Source organism: Phascolarctos cinereus, unplaced genomic scaffold, assembly GCF_003287225.1.
Source record: "Phascolarctos cinereus isolate Bilbo 61053 unplaced genomic scaffold, phaCin_HiC Scaffold_4;HRSCAF=312, whole genome shotgun sequence".
Lineage (NCBI taxonomy): Eukaryota > Metazoa > Chordata > Mammalia > Diprotodontia > Phascolarctidae > Phascolarctos > Phascolarctos cinereus.
In genome coordinates this window covers 716,069,854-716,092,206 of record NW_027555847.1, presented here as the reverse complement: position 1 = coordinate 716,092,206, position 22,353 = coordinate 716,069,854, and the positions used below count along the sequence as shown (strand labels likewise).

Below are 22,353 nucleotides of genomic sequence, written 5' to 3'. Positions count from 1 at the left end.
CTTGTATTTTTGATGGCACATCCCATCAACTCCCCCCAAGTGAGATTATGGTTGAACTGCTCTTGCTTATTAAGTAATGAGATATGAGATGGTAGATAGTGATTATGGCCGTGTTTTTTGGGCTCTGCATTCTAGGAGCTGCACACATACTGCTGAACATCAAATCTTGTACTCTCCCACAGCTTTAATCTTTAGATTAAAATTGACTTTCTTTGTAATTTAAGGGTGCTCTATAGCCAAAATGGAAGGATGGGTGATTGCTAACCGAGAGCCTTGATCACCATGGGTGGCCTGGTGACGACATCTGGAAGGGGCCTCTATGGCTGAGAGTCTAGCAAATTCCCTTTTTTTAGAGAAGAAGAGACTGAGGCCGAGAAATTCCAGTGACCCCCTTGGCACAGACAGAGATGGTATTTGAGAGCTACTTTCAGCCTGTCGCTCTTTCCTCTTCACGTAGAGGAATTTTAGAAACCTTCACCTTGAAATAAGCACATACATGCCCATAATGAGTACCTGCCAATTGACTTTCTTTGTGGGCTGCGAAGAGACTTTCGTGATGGGTATTAGGGGGTGTGGGCTTAAGTAGGACAGTAGGACATTGCCCCCTACTTGATCTGAAGGCTTACGTAGGTCATGGAAAATCCTCATTCTTCCCCTCTGCTCCCTTTGGATCGCTCAGTTTGCTGTGCAGAAGTGAAGGGTTCTAGTGAAGCAGTTTCAGAGATGCAGGAGTGGCGTGACTGCCCTCTCTGTGAGCATCTACGAAGGTCATGGAGTCTGGAAGGAACCTTCCAGTGTAACTTTCTCTCAGATGGGTTATGTTCAATGCATTGTTTTTCTGTCTCTGGCGCCCCAGGAGAGGGCCTGGCACACAGTAGGCATGTAACAAATGCTTGTTGGTTGATTGATTGAAGCCATGGAGTCCAACTTCCTCATTTTATAGATGAAGAAATTGAGAGGCAGAAAGGTTCAGTGATTTACCCAGGGTCAAAAAGTGAAGAAGTTTATGGGGTGAGACTTGAACCCACTTCTTCCAGATTCCAGCACCCTACCCATTATGCACCTACCTCTCAAACAAACATGGCCCCTCCACGGGAATGAATCTGTGCTACTGACATTATCAGTGCCATGCCCTGATTAGCAGTGCTAACCAGCCCTAAAAATGAACATGTACCACTTTATGGAAAAACATGAAGTTTGATTTAATTCACCCCAATTTTTTCCTCTTACTGGGCCAATGTACTTGAAATTGCTTGGAAAAACATTCACATTTATGCCTTGAGATAAATAAGAAGCCAGAGATAGTAGAGCTATCTCAAAAGATTCTGCCTTGATGAGATAAGCCAGAATGCAAAATTGGATTTGGTGTTGGGGGATAATGTTTGGGAAGGAATTGTCTTTTGTCATTAGGATGAACATTGCTGTTGTTAAGTTGTAAGTATCTGATTCTTCCTGACTCCATTTTTATGGGTTTTTCTTGGCAAAGATACCAGAGTGTTTGCCATTTCCTTCTCCAGGACCCACATTTACAGATGAGGGAACTTCTGAGGCAAACAGGTTAAGTGACTTGTCCAGGTCATGTACTAGTAAGTGTCTGAGGTTGGATTTGAACTTAGATCCTTCTTATTCCAAGCCCAGCCACCTCATATTCGATTATTCTGATTGACCGCATTCTTGCTGGTGTCTCTTGACCTTTGTCTGCTTTGCTTTGTTTGGGACAGCGACGTTTCATAAGATTTGTAAAGTGCTATGAGAATCACCTAAAAATGCCGTATGATTATCTCATGAATCCACCTAAGAATGATTATGCCAATTGACATATTGTAAATTTTCTCGTAGGTTGACCCTCTGAAAAATTGAGCTGTGCTTTGTATTGTATTTTGTGGGTGATAAAAATTGTCATCTGTGGATATTAAGCTAGGCTTTGATGACCTCTTGCCCTGTGTTTTGATGAACTCTCACTCTGTGGTTGGCCTGAGGAAGGGCCGAGAATTTTCGAGTTGGAAGGCAGTGTGTAGTGTGATATGAAGTGTCACTGGCCTCCAATGCCAGGTGTGCCACTCTGACTGTGGCCTTTTGCAAGCCTCTTTACTTCTGAGCCTCCCTTTCCTGGGATGGGACATGAGAGAGAGAATTGGACTCTCTGACCTCCGACCCTAGCAGCCCCCCATTGCAGATCTGTGAATCTTCTTGCATTTCCTAGGGTTAGGATTCTGGGATCCATTAGACATTCTTTTCATGTGGTTTTTATATGCTGTCTCCTCTGACATTAGTAATTACCCCAGCCTCCATTCCTTGAAATCTTATATCGCTTTCTCTGACCCTCCCATGAACTTGGAAGGGATAGAAACCCTGGCAGCATTTAGCCTTTGTCAGTTTTGGCCTTTTAAGGAAAGACCGATTTGGAGACATCAGTAAATATTTTTGTCTTTGTGGTCTCATTTTTTAATTCTGCCATGTGTAATATGGGACTTGAGCCCCTGTCTTCTTTTGCTTGGGTGATAAAGGCCCCTTAAACTAGCTTTGCTTATACTAATAGGCCAAGGGCTAAAGAGGGGGAATAGAGCAGGGAGTCCCCAAGGATTTCTGCTTCCTGCAGCCATCGGGCTCCTCATATGTCTGTCCACCATGTTCAGCTTGGCTAGAGGTAGAGCCCATGGCCCTCCCTCTAGTGCTCAGTGCCTTGCTTTGGTGAGCTGGGCTGGGCCTGATGTCCCTTCCCCACTCCCTCTCTCTCCTCGGCTAGAGCTTTCCGTATTTACCTGTCTGGCTCCCTCACCAAGAGCGGAGGCAACTCTTAACCCAGAGAGAAAGGCTCACTGATGCCGTGGCTGCTCCTGAGATTTGTCATCTCCACAGTCTTAGGGTAGATCCTCTTGACCAGCCTTGTTCATGCTTGTCCTGAAGACGAGAAGGAGAGAAATGTTGTCCGTTACAACTGCTGGCCCAGGATGAAGCCCTGTTCTCTCTCATTACTGTTCTTCCTGTCTATATTTCTAAGGTAATTCCTTATCTTCACCTACTTTAATGTAGGCTCTGGATGTGTTTAGGACATCCTGGAGGCTTTAGGGTAGATGGAAGAGAGTAGCGGTAGAACTTTATCTCCAGAGTCTTTCGGACCACGATGCGTCTGGATGTCTAGACGTCTGCTACTCTCCCCACTCATGTGCAGCTGTGATTCTCTCTTTCTCCCTTCCCGCATCTAGGATTCTTGGGCGCTTCTCTTGTGCCCTCATTGCCCCCTAACCCTGGCTGTATTTTCAGTATTTGAACTTCTCATATGGTGATTAAGTAACCTTTTTGACCCTAGAAGCACCTAAGAGTGACCTACACACTATTTATTTTAGTAATATCATCTGCATATCTTTTATTATTTCAAATGATTCTCAAAATTCTCAAAAATATCTTAGAAGCACCTTTGTCTACTTTCCAACTTGGAGAAGTACTCACATTCCCACTTTCTGTTATTCTGAGATGCCTCTGAAGTAGTGGTTGGAGTATGGGATGAAGTTAATACAATTAATTTTACCAATGGAGTAGCCTTCACTTGGCCCTTGAATAAGAAGGGTGAGATTAGCTTGGGCTGGGTAGCCTTAAAACCGGAACTGCTTCTGTTCATGTGAGCTCATCTTCCTGTTCATTGTACTTTTGATGATAGTGCCATTTATTTTCGTATTTGCCTTCCTATATTTTCATGTGATTGCTTTAATAGTGGGGAAAAAAGTCATATAGAATGTAGTCATATACAACTTGTTTAGTATAATTATTTTTGATTAAAGATTCTAATGGGCAGTCAATGGGGTGGCTAAAATTGTGTTCATTATTTTATTCTTCACAGTAAAGTTCCTGGGTTTGTCAGGATGATTGCTCCTGAGGGCTCTTTGGTATTTCATGAGAAAGCCTGGAATGCATATCCCTACTGTAGAACAAGTAAGCATGGACCCCATCAGCTGCTTCTTTGTCCCTGTTTTCTGTGACCTTGGTGAATGGCTTCACTCCCAGCAGCCAGAACCACCCTTTGGACTGCTCACGTTCACCCTATCCCACTGATTGGCCTATAAGCCACTGTTAGACCAGCCTGCTGGGGCTACCACATGCTTCACGCAGTGGTTCTCAAACCTCTTTTAAAAGCTAGTGGAGCCCTCCCTCCAAGCTTTTGTTTATGTTGGCCTAGCTCTTTTGACATTTTTGACCATGTTAGAAATTTAAATGTCTCTGTGTTACTATGAAAATAGGTTGGAACTCACAGACCCCTTGGAAGGGGTCTTGGGGACCTTTGAAAACTACTACTCTAAAGCCACAGAACTTTGGGTTCTAGATCATGGAAGCTGTTCCTCAGCGGACTTATTGTTATTGCTAACAATAACTGAGCTGTCTGAAGGAGCAGGTTCCCTACCACCAATGCCAGGTAGAGGGCTTTGTTCGTACTGATGCTACTGTAGAAACAGGCAAATGGGAAATAAACCGAAGCCACTCCAAAAACAGACTAGAAACATTGGGATGTTTTTATTCGCTCATTTCTTGTTACTTTGGTCAGGTAATGTAATGTGATGGGGAAATGTCAGATTCGTATACCCTTATGTTTTGTACTGACCCCTTTAAATAAGATTTTTTTTAAAGTGAAAAAAATTTATTTTATTTTTTTCCAATTACATGTAAAAACAATTTTTAAATTTGTTTTTTAAATTTTGAGTTCCAAATTCTCTTCCTCCACCCCTTTCCTCCCCCCTTCTTGAGAAGGCAAGCAATTTGATATAGATTATGCATGTGTAGTCTTGCAAAACGTATTTCCATATTAACCACGCTGCAAAGGAAAATGCAGACCAAGAAAAAAAAGAAAAAGCAAGTTTCAGAAGTGTGCTTTGATCTGTATTCAGACAGTATCACTTCTTTCTCTGAAAGCAGATAGCATTTTTCATCATGAATCCTTTGGAATTGTCTTGGATTCATTGCATTGCTGAGAAGAGCTAAGTCAGTCACAGCTGATCATCATACAGTATTGCTGTTACTGTGTACACTGTTCTCCTGGCTCTGCTCACTTCACTTTGCATTAGTTCATATAAGGACTTATAGTTTCAAGTTAATTCTTTTGCAGTTGTCTTTATGAATTGAATTTTTATTTTATCAGCTGTTTGCAGATTTCAAAAATTAAAATATTTTCAAGCACTGAATGTCAGTACTTCTATAGGAAGTAGTGCTCTGGAGACTTCAGCTCCTAAATGTTCTGTGTGTATGGATAGGATGATGTTTGTGATATTGAATCATTAAGTTGGGTTGTTTTTTATTCTGATTAATACATTCTAAAATTTCTCTCCTTTCCTTGCCTGCTGATCTGTTGTGCCTCAGTTGTGACGGTGAGTAAACAGATTTATTATATGTTACGTTCCTTTGATTTCTAAAGCTTAATCCCTGTGATGTCGCTGCCCACCCATGGCTTCTCCTCCTGCATGGCTGTCCTGCCCTGCCCTCACCTCCTGGTGCTCCTGGGCTTCTCCCAACCATGCCTTCAGGTGCCCTCCCTCGCCCCTGACCCCGACCCTGGCATGCAGCCCTCACACATGTCTCAGGGAAAATGGGGACCCAGAAGGCTGGAAAGCAGCTTCAGCCTGTGCAGTGTAGGAAGCTGGCCTTTCAAGGGGAAGTCCTTCTTGCTCATTTGGCGCTGGGCACTAATGAGATGAGTTTATAGGCTCAGTGGCAGAGGCTTAGATCTGTCTAGAGGCCATTCCTGGTTATGCTCAGGGAGGCTCAGGTTGACGGAATTTTTTTGAAATGGAACAAAAGATGGAAATAGCAGTAAAGTGGTGAGATCAATGCATGTCCTTTTGATGTATTTTTCACAGAACGAATATATGAAAGATGACTTCTTCATAAAAATTGAAACCTGGCACAAACCAGACTTGGGAACAATAGAAAATGTAAGTCTCAGCTTTTTCCCTTGGTCAAACAGCAATGCCACCCCAGGGAGTATTTATTATGGCAGAAGGTAGGGTAGGGGTAGGGGATGGGAGGGTGCAGAGCTGCTAATACACTGGCCTGAGGGTCAGGATGGCCAGGGCTCTGGTTCTGCTTCTGTTCTCTAGGCTGGCAAAGCACTTTTTTTTCTGAGCCTTGATTTTCTCATCTGTAAAATGGGCATCCTCCTACCTGTAGGCTCCACCTTGGAATTAGGGTCTTTGTGAGGCCAAGGTGAGGGAAGGTTTGTAGAGGGCTTTGTTGTTAGCAGAGCTGGCATACTGCCAATGTGATTGGCAGGGAGATGCCCTTAGGGGCTTGGTTCACTTTCAGCCCTGGATGGACTTGGGGATTTTCCCTAACTTGTGGAGTCCCTCACATTTACATGGCGCTGAAAGCTTTCCAAAATGTATTCCTTACAGCAGCCTGACATCAAGTCCAGCACGCATTCTACCAGGGCTCTCATGATTTAGGGGAACCCTCAGCTCTGTTTTGGCCCCAAATTACATCTGCACTTTCTAAAAACTAAGGATGCTGGTAAGCAGCAAGTTTATTTACCTTAACCTTCCCCTTTGTTCTGTCCCTCTGAGCGAGGTGAGATGCTAATATTTGGTCGCATAGCTAAAAGGCCTGATGGGGGAGGAGGCGGCAGAGGCCACAGGGCATGCCTGAATGCTTCTCCTGAGAAGTCACCTAGCCCCTAGTCTCACCAAGGTTGACTGTATGCACCACTTCCTGTCACGTGCAAATTGTCTCTGCTTATCCTCGGAGCTGATCGTGGCAAGCCTAAAGAAACTCAGTCTTAAAAGAAATTTAATAATTAACTTTTTGTTAGAGATTGATGAGAGTTTGTGAGAGAACTCTGTGTTTGTGATAAGCAGACGCTGATGTTGTGTTTCTGCAGAATTGGAGGGATGAGTGACCCTGGCTGGATGAATAATATGGGATTACTCAATAGGTAGAGGCCGGGCTCATTAATGAAAGCGCCCAGGGACATGTGGCATTCTGAGCCTGTCTGTACCCATAGGTGTTTTCTTGGGGACCCTCCTCTGAAGTGGGGCTTTTTATCTCATGAAGATGGGAGGAGGGGTGGTGGTACAGAAGCATTGGAGTGAAGACGTGGGAGACTCTGGGCCTAGAAGGGCTGTCACTGTGAGATGTCCCTTGGCTTGTCTGGGCCTCAGATTAAACCAGGTGGCTCAGGTCTCTCCTTCCAGCTTGAGAGAGGTAGGATTCATTTTGAAAAGCGTTTTCTGCTTGAAAGGTTAAAAGGTTAGTCAAAGCCACTGGTTTTAAGATTATACTTTGTACATCCTTGAAATTCTGTCGAGTTCCGAAAAGAGTCACTTGAAGAGTGTGTCATGATGGCATCCTGATTTTATTTCCATGGCCTTTGCCATTTTGAGACTTAAGGACAAAGTGCAGGAGGGCTTCAGGGGCACCAACTTTCAAAACCAGCAGCTTAATTAGTGACATGATTGGTTTTTTTTTTTGTATCATCCATGAAACATAGAATGGAGATAAAGAGAACTTGGTACTTGAGATCATTTGGCTTCAGATGGATCATCACAGGTCTTACTGCATTCTTCTTTTGCAGGTACATAATTTAGATCCTAACACATGGAAGACAGTTGAAATTGTCCATATCGATATTGCAGACAGAAGCCAAGTAGAACCTGCAGTAAGTATTGGGGCGTTATTTTCAGTGACCTCCTTGGGCCTAGATACATGTTCGTAAAGGGTGTGTGTGTGTGTTCCCAGATTCCAACTCCTGATGGGGCCTCAATGGGATCTGTGGAGGGCTTGTTAAAAGTACAATATTGTGAAAATCTGAACATTAAAAGCTGATTAGGAAAGAAGCAGTTATTTGCCTTACAAACGAATTTGCTTCAGAGTTTCTTAACACCTTTAAAGTGGAGTTAAAGCATCAAGAATTAATTGACACAGCTTTTCAGCAACACATTAAATAAAGTGGGGGCACTCATCTATTCTGTCCCCATTGGCAGGGCTGTGAAGGGACATCAGCCTGTTTGTAAGATTGTGCATAGAATGTGCTAGTGGAGACATCCTCAGGTAGCCCTTTCTTCGTTGGACCTTCCTTTCATATAGGAAGCTGTACCTTTTATGGGCCCAGTAAATTTGGTGAGTTAGAAAATATTACATTACTTTTCAGTGAGATTTGTTTTCCGGTGACGTTTCTTTGCTTTTAATCTAACCTTGTTGATCTGATGTATCTGACTTAAACTGTGCAGGATTTAACTTTTCAGTGGAACACCTGAACTTTTTAAATAACAAAACAAATGACATACTGCAGCCATTTCTCCTGATTCAGAGCCCCGGACTCTGGGAATCAGATGGGACCTTTTTGTTGTCCCCTCCCCTTCCCCCCCCCCCCCCAAGCAAGCCTAAGCCAAGTGTAGGCCTGCAGGCCTTCTCTTCTATTTCTGTTTTTGGTCTTGTCTTATGCCATGATCTTGAGATAAACACAAACTGACTCCAGAAAGTGAGGTTGTGATTTTTACTGCTAGAATCTGGTAAACCTGTCGAGCAGGAATCCCGCACCCTCTGATGAGTGGGGTGAGGGTGGCTCTACTTTGCATTTCTGGAGTTCTGTGATTGTTAAGGAGCGAGCAGTGCCAGGATTAGCGTACCGTGCCTGGGCCAGAGAGGAGACAGGAGAGGTGCTTGAGAGCAGCCACTGGCTCGGAGACGGTTGTAGATCCAGTGTGCCTGCGGAGGACCCTTCTCTAGAAACTGTAGGTTAAAGAGGGTCCGGGCAGGGAGGCTGATTTTAGGAAGTGGCTTACTTGGCCTACTCACTCATTTCTTGATGTTACCAACTGGAGGTAAGAGGATTTGGCAGGAAACCCCAGCCAAACATCCAGTGTTTATGGAACCCCTGAAAGGCATTATGTTACAGTGTTTGGGGAAGTACAGACACTCACAAGTTGTGGCCCATGGTCACATATCCGTATGTGAAAAAGATACTGACATGCACAGTACCTCAAAGATGGATGATATTGTCAGAAGGGGTAGGCTCTCCCCAGTGAAGGTTTCTGCCCTTTGCCTCTGTTGGCAGTGCTGGGGAGTTGCTCTGGGAGGAGTCCTTGCCCCGTGGTGATGAAGCTGTCTTACTGTAAGTAGACTGGTCTCTACAGGGGAAGTGTGGTGTATAGTCAGTCACTAAGCCTTCCTGTCACAGTAGGACCTGCCAGAGCTAGGGCTGCTTCGCTTTCGTGATCTTGGAGAATGAACAACAGGTCACTGGGAGACTTGAGAGGTTGTCGATACTTAGGTATCAGATAAGTGACCTAGGGTGTGCTGTAGGACTCCCAGGTGGAGCCAGTGGGATATTGGGGTAAGGATGCAGCTAGCGTCTTTGGGTTCAGCTGGAGTGAAGGGGTTTGGGCAGAGAGTCCTCAGCTTGGAAAGTTGGGTTGGCCTTAAATGGAAGAGGCTTTAATGGAGGGCAGAACAGACTTCCATTTTAGGCAGATTCAGCTGGTCCTGCTGTGTGGTATAGATCAGAGCAGTCATGTTCAACTCAGATGGACAAGGGACCGCTGCAGGCCTCCTGTTGACTTAGAGGCCCACATATTAATATTGTCTAGGTTGTAATGTATTTTTATTTATCTTGTTAAACATTTCCCAGTTGCATTTTAAGCTGGTGTGGGCTGCCTGGGAGGGGGGTTTCTGGGGAGCTGCCATGAGTTTGATGCCTCCACATTAGAATGGGGGGCAGAGGGCGTTCTGGAGCTGGTGGGACAGACCTGGGGCACAGTTCAAGAAGGGCCGGAACTAAGCTGTGTTCAGAAAGGAAGCGCCCAGTATGCCTGGCGTGGACCAGGAATCTCCGGCCTGACTTTTTTTGCCCAGTGTGCTCATGTTCACAGCCTATTATTTAACTTCTAAACTCTTTGTTACGGTAGGGGTCTGCTTCCATTGTGGAGAATGTACTGTCCCAAGCTTCGGGGGTTGTACAGCTGTTTTCAGAGATACTAGGGACCTGTAAATTTTCAGTTCTTCCAAGGTGGTATGATAAGGGGCGAGGTGTTTACACCTTTCCTGGCCTGTGACCACAAGTATTCCTTTCTGTCCCGTAACTGTGAGGAGGATTTCCTGTGCACCACGTCAGCGCTCTTCCTCGCCCTAGGACCTCCACCCAGAACTGTGATCCAGATTCAAGCCCGGGCAAAGCAAGAGATTCCTGCCTCAGCGCCAGCAAAGAGATCCCTGCAACCCCTCTGATCAGCCACTGGATTCCCCTTCTGTCTGTGGGCTGAGAGCTCAGGAAGCAGCTGCCGCACCTGCTGTGTCGGCCTGGGGCCCTCTCTCACCTAGGTCACAGACCTTTGCTGCTGACCTTCAAAAGTGGTCTTTAGTGTTTGTGGGTTGAGAAGTCGGAAACTGCCACAGCTGCCCGTGATTCAGTACCCTCAGGCCTGCTCCAGGTTCACCGAGGTCTGGCCTTTGCTTGTGCACCCATGCTGAAGTGCACTCCTCTCCCAGCCTGGCACAATAGACCTTTCTAATCAACTATCCAGGTTGTCTTGGGCTGGAAATGTCTTTCACTCTGTCTTTTTATGGGTTCTGCTGCTCTAGAATTTGTTTAGAGCTGTTTTTTTACAGGTATTTGGAGGGGTTTGGGGGAGAGCTCGAGCAAGTTACGGCTTCAATCTCTTTGGGCCTCTGCTTTCCCCCCTGTTCTTGTCTGTCCTCACTGCCTTCACACACAGCCTCAGAATCAGTATTTTCTGTTAGGGTTTGGCCTGACTGGTTTACCTTTGACTGGCTAGTATTCATCGTGGAGTTGGAATTTTTACTTTTAGTTTCTCTTTTATGTTTTGTTCTTAAATAATATCTTGGATTTACTACTCTTGGGCCCAGTTTGTGTCTGATAGACAAAAGAGATGCTTAAGAAGTTTAAGAAACTGCAGGAGGCAAAGGAGAGGACGTGGGAGTGAGCGGTCAGTGCAGCTAGGCCGGAGGCCGCCCTGCCTCAGTGCCTTCCTGCCAGGCTGGTTTGTGGCAGACCTGAGTGCGGGTCAGATGTGTCTGATTTCTGAAGAGGAGTGGAGTGGGCGCCCGAAACCTGCTTTGGTTATGTTGGATTGGTTTTGTTGTCTTAATTTACGTTAGAAATGAAGAACTTAAATTCTAGTCCTGAGAATGTTTAACGAGGTTAAAGAATAGCATTAGACTGGTTTGGGGTGCTAAAGATTGTTGGAGATTGCTCAGTCCAGTGTCACTGCCCTTCATTTTATAGGTGGGGCGTTCAGTCGTGTTTGACTCTCTGTGACCCCATTTGGAATTTACTTGGCAGAAATGCTGGAGTAGTTTGCCATTTTACTTCACTAGTTCATTTTACAGATGGGAAACTGAGGCAAACAGTGTTAAGTGACTTGCCCAGGGTTACACAGCTACTAAGTGTCTGAGGTTGGATTTGAATACAGATCTTCCTTATTCCAAGCCCAGCCTTCTCTCCACTGAGCCACCTCGCTGTCCTTTTTGTAGGTGAGGAAACTTCAGAGGTCAACATTAGGGGCTACTGTGTGAAGAGCCAGTTTGGGGGGTACAGAGACCAAAGGGGTGCAGCCCCAGACCTCTAGGACCTTCTGCTCTCTGTGGCGGATGCATCAGGTGCTCAGCCAGTAAGTACAGTGTTTGGGGGCGGGGGAGCAAGGAGATACGTTATTTTCTTCCACTCAGAAAACTGTAGTCCAGTAGCCTCATGCTATTAAGTATATAAGCGAGGCAGTATGAGTAGAAAGCTCAAATAATCTGCATATCAGGTGCTTTGCAAACTGTCAAGCATTTAAAAAGCTGAGCTATTGATGACAGTGTTAAATTCTTTTAAGATTTTAAAGAAACCAGGATTTAAAAATAGAATTTGACTCTCTTGACTCCACCTTGTGGTTATTTTCTGTAATTGCAGATAAATTTGATGAAAGAATTGGAGCCCAGAAGGTTTTATTTCAAGTCCTAGTGTTTGTGGACTCCTTTGAACTTAGAACCCCGTTGTCCTGCTGGTGCCCAAGAAAGGGCAGTCGGTGCTGCTGGGCATCTGACTGTCTTTGTTGTAGGGGTGGGATTGTACCTTCTCCTGGCCCTGAGCCCAGCTTCATCCTTCCTCTAGCTGTCAAATGCTTGCAGAGGATTGTTTTTTCACTGCGTTTCTATATAGGGTAAAAAAGTTAAGACTGCCAGAATGTCTGCTCTGGGTTCTGTGATCCTGGGAACTTGAGGGATTTTTTTATCCTTGGATCTGGGATAGCATTTGGAGACTTGGGAGCTCTGGTAGCTGTACCCTTGGAATGCTTAATATTGTGCCTGGCACACAGTAGGCATTTAGTAAATGTTTTTTCATCAATCAGTTGACTTAAAATATCCTCAGACTAGTCCTTTGACTTCATTTAATCTTAATTTTCCTCATCTATAAAATGAGAATAATAATTACATAGTTATTCTATTAAGTCACGGGGTTGTAAGAATCAAGTGAGAGGATATGTGTGAATTGTACTTGGAACAGTGCTTAAAATTGTCAGGAGGTCTTAGACCTGCTTGAGGAGTTTGAAAGTTTAGGTTCCAGTCCTGGAGCTGCTGTTTAATGTCTTGCGACCCTGGTAACCTTGAATCTTTCACTGGGGGCGTCTTCCAGAGGGGGCCGCTGGCGGGGGCAGGAAAGTGGGACCCGTCCACTTCTGGAGACGTCTTGTGGTCAGTCCCGGTTGGTTGGATATTGAGAAGCAGCGTGAGTGAGGTCAGCACATCCTGGAGGCCACGAGATGACAGGCAGAGTTGTGCTTAAGGTCATGTGGACGGCCCGGCCTGCCCTGCTGGGGTCTGTGGGATGGACTCCTCAGACACTTCAGGGGTGCCAGGGTCAATGTTCATAAAAGTCTTGTTCTGAAAGCTTGTGGAGGACTGACCGTACTGGCTCGCTCTTTTCGGTTGTTCCTTGATTGCTAAGAGGTCAGAAGGCATCGATGCTTATAGAAACAAGGGGAAGGAGCTGGGGGTCCCTCTCTTTGTCCATCTCCCCTTTCTGTTTCTGTTGTCCATTTGCAGCTCTGCCATTATGTGACTTGTGCAGAGCCATGTTCCTTTAGCGGGCAGCGCCAACGTGCAAGTCAGGACTTTGGATGGTGTCAGGAGCGTGATCTGAGGAGCTCCACACAGGCCAAGAAGGAAGCAGCAGGGGCACATTCTGTCCATATAGGCCGGCCCTGAGGTCCTCTTGTTCTTGAGCCGTTGTGGGGCTATGGCCTACGTGCCACATGCCCTGTGTATTTAGGCTGTTCTGTTTCCACAAACTTCAGGGTCATTTGCAAATGACTGAGTAGTTTTATGTCAAATTCAGGAGTATTTAGGCTTTGTGGTTAGATAAAAGTGTAATTTGATTCAAGGTTGACAGCATTCCATGCAAGAATGTGAAGTTTTTTAAGATTTTTCATTTCAAAAGTTGTAATTGATATGTAACCAAAATAGAAAATTGGAAATTCTTTAGAGGTTCTGATGAAATGCACATGCCTAACCTCCCAATTCATTTCCAAAATGGACACAAACAATTCTTTTGCCATATGCTTCTGCTTTTTAAAAGGTATAAAGTTAAACCTGCCCCCTTTTGATCATCCCCAGCACTTTGTCTGAGTAGCTTTACATGCTTTGTATACAAAAGTCACTTCCCTGGAGAGGGAGTGCCTTTAAAGTCTGGGCAGAAGCATACACCCAATTCGCATCAGACGACCTACCCTTTGGGGAACTAATTTGAAAGAAAATGAGAACAGAAACAGCCCAAAGAAATTAAAACCAGATTCGTGGTATGTATGTACAGTAAGAAGAAAGCATCTGTCATCTTGCTGTAGTATAGCATTCATGACTTAGTTTTGGAGGTTGCCGGTTTTTCTTTTTAGTGTTTAATTCAGGTGATTAAAGCCTTGGAAGATGATGTAACATAACTTGGTACAGTGAATGATAACTGCATAATGATAATAGCGGTATTACTAACATTTGTAAATTGCCCACGTTCCAGGTACGGTGCTGAGTACTTTACAAATATATTTCATTTGACCCTCACAGCAACCCAGGAAGGTGGGTCCTGTTAATTAATGGAGGCGAGTCTGAGGCCACACAGGTCTTCCTGACTCCAGGCCCAGTGAGAGGTGGTGCCCCCTAGCTGCTCTGGTACACATCTGCTTATGATCCAGTTGAATAATAGAAAATGTAGTGTAGCAATAGAAACCATAGACATGTGTAGATCAAGCTGGGAAAAAGCTCCTTGGAGAGAATCTTTTGTGTTCCCTCATTTTATACATGCAGAAACTGAGGCCTGGAGAGGGGGGCCCTAGCCCTCAAGGCCTGGCCTCCCAGGTCACTCAGGGCTGCTGTTGTCATCTGAAGCTCCCCAGGCCTTTCCCTCCTGTCCTTGCACCCTCTCTCCTCTACATCTGTGTTTAAATTGGAAGCAATAGCCAAGTGTGTTGCCCTCCTCTTTTTCATAGGATTTTCGAGCTGGAAAAGGACTCTGAGAGACAATCGCATTTAGTCCCATTTTTTCCACCGTGAGGAAGTCAAGGTCCAGAAGGAGGACGGTGGCTTTCCTGGACCGACTCGGCCAGAAGCTCTGAGGCAGCCTTGGAGCCCATGGGGGTCTTAGGCTCCTTCTGGTTTTTTCCTTCTTGCTGAGAGCTCGCTCCTTCAGCTGGGCTATGACACACTCAGGATCACACATCTGTGCTAGCATTTATAGAAAGGAATTAGGGTCATAGCTTTAGAGGAGGGCCCGGGCCCCTCATTTTACAGATAAGGAAACTGAGGCTTATACAGAGACAGTGACTTGCCCAGGGTCATTTAACAAGTGCTCCTCAGATGGGAGGTACAGAGTCGAAACAGTCTGCACTTGAGTTTACATTCTGTCGGGAAGTGATGTTTCTGCAGGTGAGTGCAAATAATATACAAAACGTGGTTGGAGGGGAGGCCTGAGGATCTCGGGGTCAAGAAAGTTCGTGTCAGAAGTGGAGATCGAGCTGAGTTGTGAAGGTCCATTCTCTTTATAGTGAAGCGCTCTAGCCCATTTCTGTGGAATCATTCAGAGTAACCTGACGTCCTGAAGCAGATGGGGTTTGGAAAGCGTCCCTGCCTTCTAAGGAAGTGTGGCTTCTCTGGTGTTCTGATGGCCCCTTTGTCCTTCATCGTTTGGCTTTCTTTGAGTGGATAGGTATTGTTCCTTGGCCATCGAGCAACAGAAAAGCACCTGTCAGCTCAGAACTACAACCTTCATTTTTATGTTACGGTTTGGGGAAGATCTGGAGCTCAGTGGCTTGGATTGACATTTGCCTTTTCTGTTTCACATAAACAGAACAGTAAATGAGGCCTTTGGGCCTTAGATTCAAAAATAAAAGGTGTTTTTTTTTTTGTGCAGACTTAACCTTCCTGCTCAAAGTTAGTTACCACATGTCCCATTGAGTTGTGTGGTGAAGCATTCCAAACCTGACTGAGCACCCAGTTCGTTGTTTGGTTCTTCTGAAGTTCCAGCCGACTTTGAAAATATTTAACAAAAGTCCTGTGTGCTTCTGTGTTCTCATTTTTAAAAGCTATTGGAGCCTTTTCTCCATCATTCCATTGCGCTGAGCTAGCGGGTGGTACTACTTGATAGTTAATTTCAGAATTCTGAGGGAGCGCAATTTGGTTTAAACCGTTGTGTAAAGAAGTCCTTGTATTTTATGCACAAGTCTCTCTGTAGGCTTCCTTTTTTACTTTGGATCTGGGCTTTGGGATGTGGGTAGTTCTTGCTGCAGTTAGGTTCGATTGCCTAAGAAGTGGCAGCTTGGGTCGTGCCGTGGGTGTGCGTGGTGTCGAATAACTCTTGTGTCGTACGTGACGTTAAGCCTCTGTTTCCCGTGGACAGAGCTTTCCAAGACTTGTAGAATGCCCCAATGTCATGGACTTGATTGTGACAAGGAAGAGTCAGTGGTAACATAGACCTTGGGCCTTCATTTGGAAAACGTCCAGAACCTCTTAAACACCAGCTTTTTAATATAGATATTGGTGGTTTTTCCTCCTTCAAATAACTTTGTAACTCTTAAAAGGCCTAAATGGAAGAAATAGAAGTGGTATTGAAGGGGCAGCTAAGTGGTGCCACAGTGGATGGAGGAAGACCTGAGTTCAAATCCAGCCTCAGACACTTCCTAGCTGTGTGACTCTGGGACAGTCACTTCACCCCTGTTTGCCTCAGTTTCCTCATCTGTCAAATGAGCTGGAGAAGGAAATGGCACACCACTCGAGTATCCTTGCCAAGAAACCTCAGATGACCAGTCAGGAACAACAGACTGTGGCCCAGGTTGCAGGCCCTGACTCTTGCTTCTGCTCTTCAATCACTGGTGTGGTGTTTGTTCTGGGGAATATTTTAGAATTTTGTTGGTGGCTTTTATCTGTGACCGCTTTAATTTCTTGAGATGCTCTGCTCCTTGTCTGTGAACTCTGGGTCCCCACCTTTTGAGCTCTGAACAGGTCGTTGGTCTGTAAGCGTCTGGGATCTAGCAGGAACGCCTGGGGCGCAAATGTGGCTGATGTCACCACTTTTTCTTTTATCAGTGATATTTCTTTTAGAATAAACGTTAAAGGTCAGGGTTCTACCCTGAAATTTTGTGACATGTACTCATGTTCATGAGTACAGAAAAATGTACTTATCAAAGTTTATGACAACTTGTGACCCAGCCCCTAAAGTAGGACAGCTCTTTAAAATTAAAAATAAAAGCTAGGACTTATGTAGCACTTCAGGGTATGCAGAGTGCTTTACATATGTGATCTCATTTGATTAAAAAAATCCCAGGGGAAATTTTTTGTTAAAAATCATTGAATTGGCCAGGCTCGTCTTGATTCAGGCAGGTTCTATAAAGGCAGTCGTTCTAGTGCCCTTTTCTGATGCCAGTTAATGATGGACAAATTGATTCCCCTTTAAAAAAGAAATCTGTAAACTTCTGGGATATTTAACTAATATGAATGATGTGTGACTTCTGGTCAGTGTCCAGGGTCGGTAGGAGAGAAGTGTGTTTGTCTGACCTGCCCTGAGGAAGTTTGACGGTGCCCTCTGGTGGGGAATTTGTGGAGTTGTTTTCTTCAACCTGAGCCCCTTTCACGTGGATTTTTTTCTCTTCATAAAATCCCCAGACGTTTGCTTGTACACGATGCCTCACTGAAGTTCATTAAACTTCACGATTATCTTAATACTGACGCAAAGGAGGAGAAAATTGCTGTGAGTGCATTTAACCAATAGGCGGCTGTCTTTGTCCGGTTTGTTGCCAATGTTGGAGGAAGGGGGCCACCAGAAGGACCGTTGCTTCGGAGGGCGTCTTTTTTCTGAACCATCTTCACCAGCAGCTTATTTTTAACACTTAGCAATTGAACACTGGGCATCACTACAAGAACAAGCCTTGTGTAGCGACCGTTTCCTTTCCAGTAAATATTAGCGCATTGAAGCGCTCACTGTCAGGGGCCCCATCAGGAGATTTTTGGTCATTCTTTTCCATTTTGCCACTTTTTATATGACTTTGCAGACTTTATCAGTATAAAATGTGGAATATGTGAACCGTTGTGTCCCATCTTCACCTCCTTTAGGGACCTTATCTGTACCTTTAACAAATCGCTATAAAAAACAGCATGAAGATTTGGACTTTTCTACGGTAGCAAATGAAAGGACTTCTTGCTTTATAAATCGTTAACCAAAAGCAGCCTTGAAATTAGGTTTGATTTACATTCAGTTTTTCAGGGCTTGACATAATAAGGTTTCCGACTTTAGGCAAAGGAGACCAAGGGACAGCACTTGGCATTTCTGTAGGAATTGATCTCCTCATGCTCACCTTGAGCCCATGACTTCCCTCATTCAGGAGACTGAAGCCATGGGACTCACTTGGATCTCCCATGCAAGATGCAGACTGTAAAAAGAGCGTGTGGAGAGCCAGCTGTGTGGTGGAGATCTGGGCAGCTAGCAAGCAGACCACACTGGTGGGCAGACTGCAGAGATTTCTACAGCTTGGCTTCCCTTATTCACAACAGACTTTTAAAACACACTGTACCTATGTTTTCTGAATTACCTGGCTTCCCATAGAATTTAAAGCTAGCAACAGCCAGTCTAATGATGCCACCTATTATAGATGAGGAGACTGAGGCCCAGAGAAGAAGCAGTTTGGTCCTCAGCCAGTTAGAGGCAAAGCTGCTCGCTTCGTAGTTGTGAGAAGCTAATGTGGTACTTTGTGTAAAGCACTTCGCAGATGTTACAAGATGCTGATGCTGACTTTTGAAGCTAAGACTAGGGCTTACTGTGCTTCCTTCCCAGGCCACTGCCCCCATTTCCACCTGTTGATCTCCTTCCATCCCTTCTCGTCATGTTTCTGAGCCCTTTTCCTTCTGGCCTTCCAATCCTCTTGGTCACTTCATCTCTGAGCCTTCGTGCCCTCCTCCTCTGCTGAATGGGAATGAGGCCTGTGTATTTCACAGGATTGTTGGGAGAGTTGATGAGGGACTACAGATGTGGGCATTTACAAGCCATGTCTTTTTATACTCGAGAGAACAGTTGGCTGAAAGTGAGCGTGAGTACTTGGAATAAGTCGATGCTTGTACGTTTTATTCATAAACATGGGCCCTTGGGGAAGAAGGTGTGGCTTGCTACTTATTTTTACACTTATTTTGCTAAAATCAAATTAGAGTTTAAAAAGAGCCGCCTGCATGATGCTTTCCTCTTGAAAAATAGTCTTATTTTCAGCCAAGTAGTACACATCGGATTTTTTAAAAATAGCCTTTGCAATGCCAAAGTAGATTTTCCACATCTTCTCTCTTTTAGGAAGTACAGGTTTCCCGGAGGGTGGCTCCATGTTAAGGGTAGCTTCTGAAAGGCCAGCAGAGCTCATGCTTTAGGGAAGGGCAGCAAGCCCCTTGAGTCACTTCTGAGCTTCACCCTGTGAGAGATTTCTCAGGCACTATTTATTGACTTTACACTGTTACCTAAAAAAGGGTACTCAGTTTTTCAGTGGCTGTATCCTGTCAAATGTCTCTGGTACTTCCGTTCTAATAGATGCACTAAAGTCCCTCTGAAGGCACGTTGTCAGGAGCCAGAGTGTTAATTTCACGAATGGAAGGGTACTCTTGCATGCTGATTGTGAAGAGTCTTTTTTGCCTGTTGTGTTTTGAAGAATTTAATGGAATAGTTGCCTTGAGATTGTCGCAGCTGATGACTTAGCTTGCTGATATTCAATGGTATACATGATTTTTAATGTTAAATAAAATCTTTCTGCAACAGTATCACTAGTGCTTCAGGCGTGTCCTAATTTTGTTGTAAAGTACATGCTGTTGTACAACGTGAAACAAAATTATCTAGAGGAAATGGACTTTATTTTAATGTGATAAAGATGCCTAATGCTTCATTGGAACCTTTTTTAGACTGTATTTTTTCTGGAAATGGTTCATTGATTAAGACCGACGGTTACAGTGTAGAATAATTATCTGCATGTGTATTTTGTGTCTAATCATGTCATCTGAAACTCAGGGAAGTTGCTCTTTGTGCACAGACCATGCTTCTGGCCTGGTAAGAGTCACACGGCCGGAGATGACAGCGAGCGGTGCAGCTGCTCCGAGGCCCGCCCGCTTGCTCGCTCGCGGCCCCTCTTTGTGCTTCGCACCTGGAATGACATGCACTCCTCGTTCACTTGTACACGGAAGACGTAACGGGGATGGTTTGTCCCGGCATTTTCTGCTTTCATCTTCTACATTGTGGGATGGTGTAAGGTTGCTCTTGAGCTGGTTGGCTAACTGATTTCTGATACAAATACAAAGCGACAGATATCTGGAGGGGAAATGAGCCCGGCTGAATCAATGCTGTCATTTAACATTCGGATGTCCAGCACTCACTTAATTAGCTGTACTCTGCGTTGGACGTTTCCCCTGGAATGTCTCCGTTCCCTTCACGTGCTCCTTGAAATTGGGGGAGATTGGAAACCCCCTGCCTCTGAGACCTCATCAGCGTGTAAGCTTCTCGCACTAGTGTGTTGATCCCAGCTCATCTGACTGGGACACTCAGGCCTCACTTGACTTGTCTGTGGGGCTGCATTTCCATGCCGATGATTCCCAGATCTGTAGGGCCAGCTCTGATCTCTCTCTCTGCTTAGCATGGTACCTGGTACATAGCTGGCAAGCGCCAGTCTCCTATCCCCACTTACCTGCCTTCTGGACATCTTGAACAAAATCTTCAGTATCGTCTCCAGAACAGAATTCTTTCTCCCCAAACTCTTCCCTCAGATTCTCTGCCTCAGTGTCTTCCTCAGTCCACTCACTTTGGATATTCTGCCCAGATACCAAAGTGATTTTCCTAAAATATAGGTCTGACTGTGTCATCCCCACTGGTCCCTCTCAGTAAACTCGGGGATCAAATAGGAAATCTGCTGTGGAGCTTCTGAAGTCCTCCACAGGCTGCCTCCTTCCTGCCTTTCTGGTGCTTTCACACTTTACCACCCTCTACACACTCCTGATGCTTTTGGTATCATGGCTGAATGGGCCAGTCCGATGAAGCCTTTGGCTCCCTTTCCAGAATCACATTTGTAAATGCATCCAGTAAAAACGAGAAGATTGCAGAGAACCCCACTTACCCTGGTCTTCCTCCCTCGGGACACTCCTCCTTTCTTGACTTTCTGTGGGCCTTTGTAAGGGCAGTCCCCCAGGGCTGGAATGTTCTTTCTCATCTCTACCTCCTGACCTCCCTGGCTTCCGTCAGTCTGATCCTACCTTCTGCCCTAGGCCTTTTTGGGTTGTCCTTCCCCCTCTTCCCTCTCTCACTTCCTATATTTTGTCTGGATAGAATTACTACTTGTTGTGTCCCCCGTTAGAATATGAGCTCCTTGAGGGCAGAGACCATGTTCTTGGTTTTCTCTGTATAACTTGCCCTTAGTACAGTCAGTATCTGGCACGCGGTAAAAACTAAGTCCTTGTGGACCGACTGACGTCTAGTATGTATCAAAAGCAAAACTTGATTTTTATTTTTAAAAAATTATTTTTTGGAGACTCCTCTTTATCCTGGCTAGAAGTGCAGTAGTATGTTTTTGGTCCCAAGAAATATTGGCAAGGAAGCTTTGATGAGCTCTTTTTAAAAAAAAAATTTTGTTTTTGGAATTATTCCTCCCCTCCCTGTTGTTCACCATCTTGGTGCAGACACACTCAAGTGGCTTTGGACCCCACTGCATCTCAGAATTCCTCGGCCTCACCTCCAGCATGCCCCCACCTCTCCCAGCTTAAAGGCAGAATTGGGACCCAGATCTCCCTATCTCTAACAGTAGCCCTCCCCTCTCTTGGGTGTGCACAGATTCACCTAAATTCTTAGGCTCTAAATAGAGTCAGACCGCAGCTTCCTAAAGAGTTGTATTCTGAAAATTTGGTGTGATTGTTCCCAGAGAAAAATGGATTCTTACTTATAAACAATGTATTAAAGATTTCTTTCAAAGCTCATGATACAGCAAGACCACTAAAGGTCTTCCTTCTTGTGGTATGGAGGTGAGTGACCCTCTGAGGCTCTCCCAGCTACTGTTAGTTAGCTCTGTCAGATCTTAGCAGTCTGGGAAACCTTGGAGGGCCAGATTGTGACTGTCATCAAAGGACAGACCTGGCTAGGCCGGGAGGACTGAATTAGAAGGTTGATTTTGTTTTTAATCATAGGCCAGTAAGCTCCTTTTCAGGTGAGTGGAATGGGCCCCTCTTGCTCCTCACCTTTTAAGAATCTTGGAATCCGTTGTACCCTTCAGAATCTCAGCTCTGGTACATCCTCCAGGGAGGTGGTCTCTGGCCCTCCTGCAGCTAACCTCCACTTGATAGAGCTTCCAAATGCTTTCATTTCTCTCTGGTGTTTATTTATATCTTTGTGTCCAGACCTTAAGAAATGATTGTTGATTGGTTGGAGGGTGTGTGTTAGGGGAAGATGTGCTACGTTGCTTCCCCAGACTCTCTGCTGTGCCCACGTAGAGCCTGGGAAGCCTTTCCCGCCCAAAGTTTGTGGGACTCTTGAGGCCTGATCCCAGGGTTAGCTGATGTCCTTTTTTTATAATGCCAACAGATCAGTGTGTCCCAGTCTCGTCCTCCCCCCCCCATATGTAATGAAGGGGGGGGGTATATTTGGACCAGGTCTCCACCCCTCCCTTTTCTCACCTTCTTTCTTTTCTCCACTTGTACTCCCTGAGAATTCAGGCCCAAACTGCAGGATACCCCTGGGCTTTTTGTGTGGCTACACCCTTGCATGCCCGTGGGTGGGGTGATTGTGGACGCTGCTGATGAAAGCAGGAATGCCTTCCAGTACTGGAAACTCATCTGGCAAAAAGACTCGAAAGGACAGAATCTAAAGTTAGAACTTTTAAAAAACACTGT

At 45.1% G+C, this 22,353-nt stretch overlaps 1 protein-coding gene across 1 annotated transcript in view; it reads left to right on the top strand.

Annotated features, from left to right (window-relative positions):
• Positions 1 to 22,353, top strand: part of PITPNB (phosphatidylinositol transfer protein beta) — an 84,561-nt gene that overhangs the window by 26,045 nt on the left and 36,163 nt on the right. Inside the window, exons 4-7 of the mRNA XM_020996434.2 lie at positions 3,839 to 3,930; positions 5,347 to 5,354; positions 5,844 to 5,918; positions 7,553 to 7,636. Coding sequence (XP_020852093.1) covers positions 3,839 to 3,930; positions 5,347 to 5,354; positions 5,844 to 5,918; positions 7,553 to 7,636 — 259 coding nt within the window. The remainder of the gene's footprint in view (positions 1 to 3,838; positions 3,931 to 5,346; positions 5,355 to 5,843; positions 5,919 to 7,552; positions 7,637 to 22,353) is intronic.